General features: G+C 38.5%; 1 protein-coding gene across 1 annotated transcript in view; it reads right to left on the bottom strand.

The window, feature by feature from the left end:
• The window catches only part of LOC127631759 (multiple epidermal growth factor-like domains protein 6), a 66,255-nt gene that overhangs the window by 50,694 nt on the left and 2,831 nt on the right, over positions 1–12,730 (bottom strand). Inside the window, exons 2-4 of the mRNA XM_052110066.1 lie at positions 12,562–12,696; positions 10,425–10,534; positions 10,182–10,283 (exon numbers count right to left, since the gene is read on the bottom strand). Coding sequence (XP_051966026.1) covers positions 10,182–10,283; positions 10,425–10,534; positions 12,562–12,696 — 347 coding nt within the window. The remainder of the gene's footprint in view (positions 1–10,181; positions 10,284–10,424; positions 10,535–12,561; positions 12,697–12,730) is intronic.

The following is a 12,730-nucleotide window of genomic DNA, read 5'->3' as shown; positions in this document are numbered from 1 at the left end:
AATTGGCCATTCCAAACTGGGAGAAATGGGGATACATTATTTATACTTTATTTTTATTTTTATATATATATATAAAAATAAAACTAAAGTGCACTCAGTAACTTTGTGCTGGTAACAACTTGGACTTACACTGATATCTAGTGGCTTGGATGCAACATCATTTACAGTTTTCAGTTTCAGATGTCATTGTAGAAATTTGGTATTCACAGTCAGCCATGATTGCTTTCATCAATGAGTGAAAGTGACAAATAACAGGATGCTTACTGGGATTAAGCGAGTAGTATTCAGCTGGTCATGTGATTCTAATATGGCCGCCACCATGTGAGGACCCTCTCCATGTAGAACAGCTTTTATAAGGTTACTGACATCACTGGAGTCTTCATTTTAATGTGAGTGATCATGATTTCATGAGTGACCATTTACATTCAAAATCTTAAAGTACATGACAAAAGTAATATCAAAAAACAAATTAATGATGGTGATAATATGTTCCAATTCTAGCTTAGTGTCTAACTACATACTTAAAAATATTTACTTTACAATCAACAGTTAAGTATGTACTTTTAATGTATATTAGAAGCATGTGAATTATGATTCTGTCTCAGTTTTAACTGAAGGCTACGAGTTCATCAGGTGTACCAGGTGTGAAGTGTTTAATGAACACGTGTGGTGCCGTGAACAATTTATAGTTGGCAGAGTGCTGGTTTTTGACCCCATGGCAGTAACATTAACTCATCACTGTTGAGAAACCGAAGGGTTTGTGTGTTTGTACATATCTATGCATGTATGCATTCGCTATGTCTGCCCATCTCTCAGCATATATATAAGGCATGTGTCTTCTATTGTCCATATCACTGCATAAACACACATATCTAAACCAGGCGACATATTCAGACATCACAGTTAGTCAACCAGAGAGGAACTACTATATAAAACATCTGGGAGCCATTTGTGCATTAATTACCCATTTCCATACTTAACGGGTGATTTTTACACAGTTACCAACAGGTTGTTTCAATATAAAATAAAATATTAAGTTACAGATGTCTCCTGCTTTACAGAAACCATGAAAGGAACTAATTTGGAAGAGAAATTCCACAACTGTCCATAAATTACCTATTTGGGAAGCCCAATAAAATATGAAGAGTCACAAACTATATAGCCTTGTGTTAGAAAGAAAACACTATACGTTTTGTTTCAGGACATAATGTGCTGCCGACCAATACAGTATAAATTTGAGCATAGGAAAGTTTGAAAGTACAATTTGAATTGCAGTTCTCTAGTTCTTCTTAACTGGTTCTAGAGAACTCTGCAATGCTGACTTAATATTCTACTGTACTGAAACATACTTCTTGAATGAATACTTCTCAATTCATACGCTCGAACTCACCTATGCAAATGCTGCCTAGGAAGACAGAAATGAAAATTCTTGGATGAAAATGAAAATTCTGGACACACTTGGTCGAAAACAGAAACTAAAAATGGATCTATTAAATTAGTCTTTGTTAAGAACAAATAATCTAATTAAATATTTTTTTTTATATTATGATATATTATATTAATATGATTTTAATTATACAGATATAGTATCTACACATTACTACCATATATACATTTAGGCTCGAACAACTTTCATCAATAAATCATAATGAACAACACAGAATATTTATAGTCTATTGAGAGTCTATTGTGTTAAATGCGACAGATCATTCCAGCATACACACACGCAAACAGTTCATGTTTCTCCTCAGGGGTAAGCCGTTTTCTATGTCTCTCAGCTGAGACGGCAACTGAGTGGAGAAACAACAATCCTTATCTTCTCAAATTCACACTGGAATAACATTTTAGATGTTAAATTTATAATAGCTAGACACTTAAAGATCATCTCAACAAGAAAATGAAACCCACTGTTGATTTAGCAACTCTCTCTCTCTCTCTCTCTCTCTCTCTCTCTCTCTCTCTCTCTCTGTGAATATGCTCACTCTGGAGGACTATTTCTGTGCAATGACACAAACCCATTTCCGTTTGCATGGCCCCTGTCTACCAGGGTGTCCTGCAGCACTGTAGTTCTCATTTAAATGTGTGTTTTCCCTCACCGAATCAACACAAAGCATGTCGATATGACTACATTAAAATGAATGGGCTATCTGTCCGGAGAAGCAAGCATTTCAACAGCCTGTAATTTGGCTGAGGACTTTAATCATACTTTCCAAGCCTTTCAGTCAACATTTGCTCTAATACACATATTTGTGCTGGATGAGAACACAGCAAGCTTTAGTTCAGATTGATTGAACAAAGGGATAAAGACAAAGAATGTAGCCAACTGGAAAATCGATCTTATTGGTTATGATTCTTCAGTTCGAGTTCATTCTAAAAGAATAAACCTTTCATCAAAATTGAAAACTATCTTCATCTCTGAAACCACTTTTTTTCTGCAGACGTATCTAAAGTTGAAGAAAAAATTATATTTATCAATAAGAATTTTGTTAAGAAAATGTGAGAGATGATTGCACATGCAAAAGTCGCCTCCACTATGCTAGAGAATAGTAAGTGGTTGTCTGGATATTGCTATGTGGTTGTTAAGGTGCTGTGTGTGGTTAATAGGGCATTGCTGGATGGTTGCTTGGGTGGTCTGGGTGGTTTCTAATTTGCCCCTTTTATAGCCAGCCAGGTGACAATTGTATGCCCGATTGCTTAGAAAAGAGCACAAGCTGCGCAATTTTGATTTTGATGATTAATGTTCATTGCACAAATGGTTAAATGCTGAATTTTGATACACACAACATTTTTGCTAAATTATATTAGATTACATTTTCTTTCCTCAGCAGGAAACCGATGGAGTGCGTACTCCAGGTAGAGAATGAGGTTTTGCCCCAAGTGAAGGAGTTCAAGTACCTCGGGGTCTTGTTCACGAGTGAGGGGACAATGGAGCGGGAGGTTGGCCGGAGAATCGGGGCAGCGGGGGCGGTATTGCACTCGCTCTATCGCACCGTTGTCACGAAAAGAGAGCTGAGCCGAAAGGCAAAGCTCTCGATCTACCGGTCAATTTTTGTTCCTACCCTCACCTATGGTCATGAAGGTTGGGTCATGACCGAAAGAACTAGGTCGAAAGTACAAGCGGCCGAAATAGGCTTCATCAGAAGGGTGGCGGGCTTCTCCCTTAGAGATAGGGTGAGGAGCTCAGTCATCCGTGGGGAGCTTGGAGTAGAGCCGCTGCTCCTTTGCGTCGAAAGGAGCCAGTTGAGGTGGTTTGGGCATCTGGTAAGGATGCCCCCTGGCCGCCTCCCTTGGGAGGTGTTTCAGGCACGTCCAGCTGGGAGGAGGCCTCGGGGAAGACCCAGGACTAGGTGGAGAGATTACATCTCCACACTGGCCTGGGAACGCCTCGGGGTCCCCCAGTCAGAGCTGGTTAATGTGGCTCGGGATAGGGAAGTTTGGGGCCCCCTGCTGGAGCAGCTGCCCCCGCGACCCGACTTCGGATAAGCGGTTGAAGATGGATGGATGGATATATTAGATGGTTCATTAAATGTATCATGGCAGTTCCGAGGTGAAATGTCCACTGTGTTGTGCAAATATGAGTAAAGTTTTCTCCCAAACAGATGAGGTTTCTACGGTTAATGCCATATCGAGTTTTAAATCAACGAAACGAGTTTTAAAGCATTCAAACAAGCGAATATTTAAATGTATCGCCTTACAAGTCATGTGCTATAATACGTTTTAATGTCATAAGAGCATTGTGTGAGGAACAAGGCAAAAACCATATATGTTAATACAAAGTTAATCTGCCGATTTACACGTGATTTGTGTTAAAGGGAGTAAAAATCATTGTTATTGAAGCTCCTCTATAATTGCACATCATAAAGAAACTGCCAATACGTAGAATGAATCGCATAAAAATTATTTAGCAAAAAACGTAAGTGTGACAGGGCGGAGGGCGGGGATGGGTCGTGTTTTTACACACCAGGCCCCTTATCAGGCTAATCAAGCCTCCGATAGGGAAAAAGGCATACTGTGGACGGTGCTGCAACAGAGAGAGAATGTATATGGGCAGCTGTCCGTCCTGTGTGTGTGTTTGTGTGTTTTGGTTTATTTCTTAATTAAACTATTATTTATATTGTCAAGCCGGTTCTAGCCTCCTCCTTTCCATTGTTTCCTTTACAGTAAGTAAAGTAATGTAACTCTAACAGACCAGGTTTCATGGGAGGCACTAGGGGTAGGCTACAGAGGCATAAGCCCCGAATGTTGTCAGTAAAGCCTTGAATGCTTTTATCATCTTTGTATATACCATATATATTAACGATACCTGCCTTTCTACGGTATCAATAATAACAAATACAAACTTAATTTAGTACACATGGTCTGTTTTCCAGCACAAATGCGTATGTGCACGTATGCAAGAGGAGTGCCAAAATGTCTGTGTGCAAAAGGTCAAAATGCTTGGAAAAAAGGTCTTGGAAACTGTGTTGAGTTGGTCCATCCATATGAAATAAGTTCCTAATATTTAGATATATAACCCCAACCATAAAGAGTAATATATACAGATGTCCACAAGGAATTCGTAAACTTTAATTTACATTAAGAAACAATGCCATGAACCTTTGTCCCTGAAAGCGACAAAAAATTGTGTGTTTTGTTTAAAGCACCCAAATTCTGATCTTTGAAAGTATCTAAAGCTGAGACAGATGTTCTTACTGACATCTTCAACATCTCCCTGAGCAGCGCCGTCATTCCAATGTGCTTCAAGGCCACCACCATCGCCCCCGTGCCGAAGACGTCTTCAGTGTCGTGCCTCAACAACTACCGTCCTGTTGCACTCACACCCATCATCATGAAGTGCTTCAAGAGGCCCAGCTGCCCCTCTCACTGGACCCCCTGCAGTTCACTTATCGTCCCAACAGCTCAACAGATGATGCCATCGCCACACCCTCTATCTTGTCCTCACCCAACTGGGCAAAATGGAAACATACGTTCGAATGCTGTTCATTGCATTATCTGCCTGAATTTTTTTGCTGCTACTGTATTCATAATAACACTTTCATTTCTGGTCACTTTCTACCTGGCTGCTACCCAATAAATGCTATGTCCACATATGGTAAGCTCATCTGCTGAATACTATGTCAAAGTATGTTATTTTTACATTCACAGCATTTTCTGTTATATTGCTAAATCTTTTGCACTACCTGTTTTACACTTTCACACTAGAACTGTGTACTGGTTGGGACTGCACTGTCTCTCACTGTGCCTATTGTCCTTTATTTTTTTATATGTTTATAGCAATTATTGTACCATCTTGTACTGTTTGCACATGTGCACTTTATGTAGTAATGTGTAGGTCTTATTTAGTTCTGTGTAGTCTCATGTAGTTCTGTGTTTGTTTTATGTTGTTTTATGTATCACCATGGTCCTAGAGGAACATTGTTTCATTTCACTGTGTATTGTACAAGCTGCATATGGTTGAAATGACAATAAAAGCCACTTGACTTGACTAGTGGGACCTTTTAGTTTTAGTTTCAGTAATATTTAGATTTACTATATAAATTATACCTCACTGATGTAACTTTTAAACTTGATAAATAATAAGATAATAAATATTATAAAGTGTTTGTGATATTGGAAATGTTCGGCCTAATATGTATTCAGAGTGTTCTGGGTTAAGCCCCAAATATCCACACACCCCAGGTTGCAGCATTCTCTAAAATATGTAACACACGAAAGTTAAACAAGCTGCAAGTTTAATGTTGTTTTCAGTTCATTTGGTTGAAGATTTTGGACCTCGTTTCCTGTACACTGGCAACGTGATGTTTTTCACTGTAACATACTCAACAATTTCATTACAGTGAGGCTGGATCTGCACTGAAACAATGAGAAAGACATCAACTGAATATAGATGCAAAAAATGTTCGCTGTCGTTTTCTGCATATCTCATCGCCATTCTGTGGTCCGGCTCATTTTAGCTTAACGCGGCATATTCAGCCTATTTAACGGCAGACCCAGATTACCAGTCCAGCCCTGTACACAGTATACTTAGTCAGGTCCTTAATCACTGCCTGCTCCACACATTTTGTAAACCCGTAAACACTTGGAAGTTAGTAATGAACAATGAAGAATTTGTTTCCCATGATTCTCTGTGGGAACATCGTTATGATGCTGTTTAGTTGGAATTCATAATGTCCTTTAAGAATGTAAAATTACAAATGATATCTCTTTCATTTCAAAACCATTTTTCTCCTAGACAGCAATGAAATAAATTAAGAGCAATTATAGATTTTGCTTACGTCTGTTGCTTCTCAGATTTTTCATGCAAGACCCCTGTATTTCCTATAGTCTTAAACTGTGCTCAGATTTGCCAAGATACCAAAGCCTGCAATCAGAAGTCAGAGATTTCAATGTGAACCCCAAGATATTCAAATTCAACCAAAATCTAATTATCTGAGACATACTGTCAACTCCACAATAATTTTATAGCTCTATCCTCTTACAGTAGGCAATGTCAACAACTCTCTCATATGTGTCTGTTTTTATTTCTCCAAAGGAATTATTTAAGAAACATCTTAAACAAAGTTGACACTTTAATAAAACATCACTAAGAATGCCATTAAAGTGATAGTTTACACAAAAATGAAAATTCCCTCATCATTTACTCTCATTCCATCCCCGTTTCAGGGCCAAAAATCACAGACAAAGTCTCTGGAGATGGCTTTCTGTCATGCTGTCAATAATGTAAATGTGTGCTTAAGCCTGTGTGTAAAGTATGTGCTTTAAATGAATTATACACATGAAAATTCTGAAATGAAAATTCTGTCATTATTTACTCGCCCTCATACTCTTGCTATATATACAGTAAGGGCAGGATTTTCAGTGAATAACTACTTTAATTTTGCTGTTCCTTTAAAACTGACTTTATTGTCACTCAAAAGTCAAATTAATTCAGTGTGAGTGCCGCTGTGGCAGTAAACATCAGTATCTCCTGTCTCGAAGCTGTGATCTGCCAAAAAAATTATTTTAACACACACCAGACAGTGTGAAATGAGTTAAAAAATCATCATGAATCTACGGAGTCATTTATCATAGTTAATTTGCGTGTTCCACTCATAAAGGACCAGGGGCCTCTGTGTATACTGTTGTAACATAAGGCATATGAGCATAAAACTTCTATCTCTCGCTCTCAATTTAGAGGTCTTCACCTAAGCCCTAGTGATGTTTCCCAGAATGTGCCCTTTTTCCATGTTTTGAACCAGAACTTCCTTCCAGACGGATCTGTGCAATCTTCATAGCATCTCTCTCTCTCTCTCTCTCTCTCTCTCTTCTGTCAATTTCAAGAGGCAGTAAAACATAACTGAAAATAAAACCTCTAGTGCACAAGTGTATATACATCTGAACAACGATTTTTTTGCATGCGCAGTAAGGGGATTTAAGAGTTTTCGTAAGTTTCAGTGTGGACGAGCAACTTTTGGAAAACGCTTGAAAACAGCATTGTAGATATGGAGCGTATTTTTAAATGAAAACGGACCCTTTTCACAGAAGTGTTATGACATTTATTCTGCCTTTTTTTAACTGCGTACATGAAGCAAACTTTTTTATATTCTCAATTGTTTTAATATTTAATGTAAATTTATAAAATTGAACTTTGTATGTTATCAAGCGCTGTATATTTTTATTGTCCTTTAATAAGCCGTGAAAGTGCAATCGTTCATATTTTCTTTTACGGTTGGAGCAAACAGGTGAGCAAAAATGACATTTGTTGTGGACTCCCATTCACTGCAATTCAAATTTACCCAACTATGATTCTACTTTCGCTCTGAAAACCCAGATATGTGAAAAGGGCCCTTGAGCTGTGAATTATCGGTTATTGATTACAGAACTACTGTATTATTCAGTTAATAATCTCTCTCTCTCTCTCTCTCTCTCTCTCTCTCTCTCTCTCTCTCTCTCTCTGCACTGAGTGGTGACCAGTGGCCATAAAACTCAGCAAATCAATCAAAAAGAAAAAGGCCAGTTGAAAGCTGCAGTAAAGCTGAGCTTAACTACAGTGGCAGAGAGATTTCTATTGAAAGAAAACACTGCAAATATATTCTATCACAGACACAAGCAAACACACACACACACACACACACACACACACACACACACACACACACACACACACACACACACAGTCCTCTGTTAACTTAATAGGTTTACTAGTCCAACATTTTTCAACATGGTCATTTCCCCACGTTACTGTTTTACAATCAGCGCTCTACATTTCCAACATGCTTTAAAAAAAAATTGTTATAGAAACTCTGCGAAAGCATTTTATGATCATAAACTACCAGCTCAGCACAAAATCATTGTGGATCCCAGAAGGAAAACTCCTTTACATAATTGTGTGTCTTTGTGTGTATGAAATTGCTCTACGTAATTCTCAGTCACATTTAATCCTTTCAAGTCAGGCTAAAATCCCATAGGGATGAAAAATCACATGTGACATCTCTTTAATATCTTAATTGTTTCTCCTAAAAAAAAGACTCCAGTAAGCTCACTTGTGTCTCCTCTAGATTTTAGAAGACATTTCAACAATACCACAAAATGTGTTCAAAAACAAGTATACAACGAGTACCCGGATGATACCATTTTTTTTTAATTGTCAGAATGGAATGTGGAATGTTAGACACTTCGTGCACTCAGTGATTGTGGCCTGCTGTACATAGCAGAAGGAGCAGAGTTACCCGCAGTGATGGTGATCTGGCAAAACATCTCTAAATAATGGAGAATATGACAACTAGTGAAACGTCTGAGAAGATAGCACGTTACAAAATGTAGTTAAACGCTTTACCATCATACCATGCTGTGTGAATATGAATATTATTTACATTTACATTTATGCATTTGGCAGACGCTTTTATCCAAAGCGACTTACAGAGCCCTTATTACAGGGACAATCCCCCCGGAGCAACCTGGAGTTAAGTGCCTTGCTCAAGGACACAATGGTGGTGGCTGTGGGGCTCAAACCAATGTCCTTCTGATAACCAGATTACCAGTTATGTGCTTAGACCACTACACCACCACCACTCCATGCTAAAGCTAGCGACAACACAATGCTTGGGTTTGAAACTTCCATCAGCTGTTAAACTGCGAATGATTCTGTGTGATACAAAAACGTTAAGTATTCCATTTGGGACGATACTACACTTGTACAAATTCATACACTACATGTGCATAATACATTTTGTAAGTGTATAGTGTATAGTGTATAGTATGTCGTTTGGGACACAGCTTAAAACAAAGTTTACGTTATATTTAAATTAAATGTAAGATTTCTTGAGCTATGACAAATCAGCTTCTGAGCAATATTTTTTCCTAACAATCTCTTTGCTGTTGTAAAAGCAACTTTCTCTAACAGCTGCCAAAGAAAACATTGGAAATTGTAGCATTCAAGCATAGTAAAAAGGCTACTATTAGACATTCATACAGCCAACAGACTACATAAACACTCAATCAGGCTGTTTTGAAACCTCAAAGTGTGAAAACCTCATGTCTACTGTCAAAACAATCGGGCAGGAAAGATACAAGTGAAAATCTAACAAACCAGAGTGACGTTTGTCTAGGAAACTCACCCTGAGAACAGGACACACTCACTCTCTAACACAAACACACACACACAAACACAGGTGCCTGACAGAGGGTTAAGGGTGAGACCCCGACACACATGGTGAGAACTTTCCATTGATTTCTATTGTTTTTACACTGAGCAAATGGTATTTTCTATTTCCTAACCAACCCTAATGTAACGCGCACGCATACATCTAGTTGCATTTTTACATTGTCACTAAGCCATTACTTAGTATGTCTATTATGGTTGACTGGCCCACACAATGATTTCAGGTTTTACAATCCTAGAGGAGACATTAGGACTTCATAAAGTAAGAAAAACCTGACAAACATTCCATCTTATAAATATACAATGCTCTAATGTACAAATACATAAACAAACACACAGATGCTCTCTCACACATGCATAAACACACCCATTTGATCCAAGCATCAAACCTGAAATATATAAATGATACAGACAATCACGTCTGACCTCAAAACTGATTTTACCTTAAAAGTTAATTCAAGAGATGCAAAGTCATATTCATGAGCTAAAATTTAGAGTAAATCCCCTTCAAACACAGATACAGGCTTATTTTATGTCTCACCGTATTGGCAGCGTGTTCCCTCAAACCCTTCTGGACACTGACATACCTGGTCACCTGTCTCTGAACACTTGCCTCCATTAAAACAGGTACCAGAACACACTCCTGTAAATTACACAAACACACACACACACAAATAAACCATTATAAATACCATGGAACTGTGTATATTAACGGCATCCTGAATCAAAAGTGTGTTCTCCCTTCGAGCCACAACACACACACATACATTGTTGTGACACTCACTATGCAAACAGCCTCTATCTTCTCCTTTCCGCATCCATCCTGGGCAGCATCTGTAGACAGTCTGCATCTCCATATTATAGACCTGCCTATATACCGTATAATACCCTGTCCTGAAAGAGAGAGAGTGGAGCAGCAATATAATTGACATGTATTTCAACATTATATGCAGTGGTCGACAGATACAGGTATTTTGAATGGCTAATGCAGATATTTACAGTGAAGGGTATAGCCATGGACGATATAAGGCCGATGTATTATGTATAAATTAGGGCTGCTGTTTTAATGTGTTAATGAAGCTTTATTAATTATATATATAGAGAGAGATTTTATTTATTTTTTATAAAAAAAATTCTCCCCTTTTCTCCACAATTTGGAAGGCTCAATTCCCAGTGCGCTCTAAGTCATCGTGGTGGTGTAGTGACTCGCCTCAATCTGGGTGAAAGAGGATGAATCTCAGTTGCCTCCGCATCTGAGACCGTAAATCCACTCTGTTACTGCAGAGACATAGTGCATGTGGAGGCTCACGCTATTCTCCACGGCATTCACGCACAACTCACCATGTGCCCCAGAGAGAGCGAGAACCACATTATAGCAACCACGAGGAGGTTACCCATGTGACTCTACCCTCCCTAGCAACCGGGCCAATTTGGTTGCTTAGGAGACCTGGCTGAAGTCACTCAGCATGCCCTGGATTCGAACTCGCAACTCCAGGGGTGGTAGTCAGAGTCTTTACTCGCTGAGCTACCCAGGCCCCCTCTTATAAATTATATATATATATATATATATATATATATATATATATATATATATATATATATATATATATATATATATATATATATATATATATATATATATATATATATATATATATATATATATATATATATATATATATATATATATATATATATATATATATATACAAAAAGACACTGGCCTGTTTGTATATGTCGTAATGAAAGAACATTTAATACCATCTGAGCAAGTCAAGCTTGAAGTATATGTAACTTCACGTTAGCAGTCAGCACACCTCAACAAACCTCACTAGGCATGCAAAATAAGGGCCGTTAACACAGGATGTGTTTATGTCATGATGGCTGAATGGACCACAGCAGAATGCAGAGGTCTTGAGATGCGGTTTTCAAAGTTTCAAACTATTTTTAACTTGAAACGGTGTCCTAGAAATGTGTTTGTGGAGCGGAGGGGGGCGGGGCCGGGTCGGAATATCACGCGCCCGGTCCCCAATCGGCCTGATGAGGCGCGCGAGGGATAAAGGCGGCCGGTGACGATGGTTCGAGAGAGAGAGAATTACGGGCATGTCTGTCATGTGTGTTTATGTTTGTGCTTTTGGTTTAAGTTTTCAATAAATATTATTTATGTTGACAAGCCAGTTCTCGCCTCCTCCTTGACCATCCTTTAAATGTGTTACAGTGTTGTTTATTGCGCTGAAAACCAGTTAGACACTCCGAAAGTGTCTGCCTGATGGTATGCCATGTCATAAATTTTATGACATTTTTATCAATTGACAGCTGTTATACAAAGTCATCTACATATGTCAAATGCAATGTGCATCACATTGCTCAAAATTAAGGGGTCTTGACATGCCTTTTTTTTATTATTGTAAAATTTTTCCTTGAGGTTCACTTATAATATTAGTACGTTTTTGAACGTCATATATTTGAAAAACATTATCATTTTCCATGCTCATTCTGATGCTGTGTCAGAAATGCTCTGTTTTGGTGCTGCTTCTCCTTTAAGACTTGCCAGTAAACGCCCACTGTTATGATTGGCTCGCTGCTACTCTTGACAGACCCGCTCTCTCCTTGCCATTTTACTGCTACTGAGTGGGGCTACGGAAGTGTTAAGATAAAGTGGGCACTGATGTGTTGTTATGGAGGTGGTCAGATGCAAAGGCCCTTTGAAAACAATGGTGAAATTGGCTCAATTAAATTGTAGGAAAGTGTGTCTCTCAAATAAACCATTGCTTCTATTGTTCAGTAAGTAATTGTTATGAGATTATTGCTTGAAGGTAAATAGTCTGGGGTATATTAGCTATGAGCAAATAGTTTAAGCGATGATGTCTGAGAGATTTTTATTGGGTAATAATGTAACAGATCTCGTGTGAGTGTCTCACCTCCTCTCATAACCCATACACCATCGCTTAGGTGAGCAGCCCTGCCGCCACACCTTCACCATTTGCGTGAACACCTGAACGCACGGCTGCCTCACACCCAGCATAGACATCTCCTGCTCTTCACACACATTCGGCCTAAGAGAGAATCAAAGAGAAATAGATGAATTAA

The sequence above is a fragment of the Xyrauchen texanus genome, chromosome 38 (assembly GCF_025860055.1).
Source record: "Xyrauchen texanus isolate HMW12.3.18 chromosome 38, RBS_HiC_50CHRs, whole genome shotgun sequence".
NCBI classification, from domain to species: domain Eukaryota; kingdom Metazoa; phylum Chordata; class Actinopteri; order Cypriniformes; family Catostomidae; genus Xyrauchen; species Xyrauchen texanus.
The sequence above is the reverse complement of the archived record's forward strand: the minus strand, read 5'-3'. Positions and strand labels throughout refer to the sequence as shown.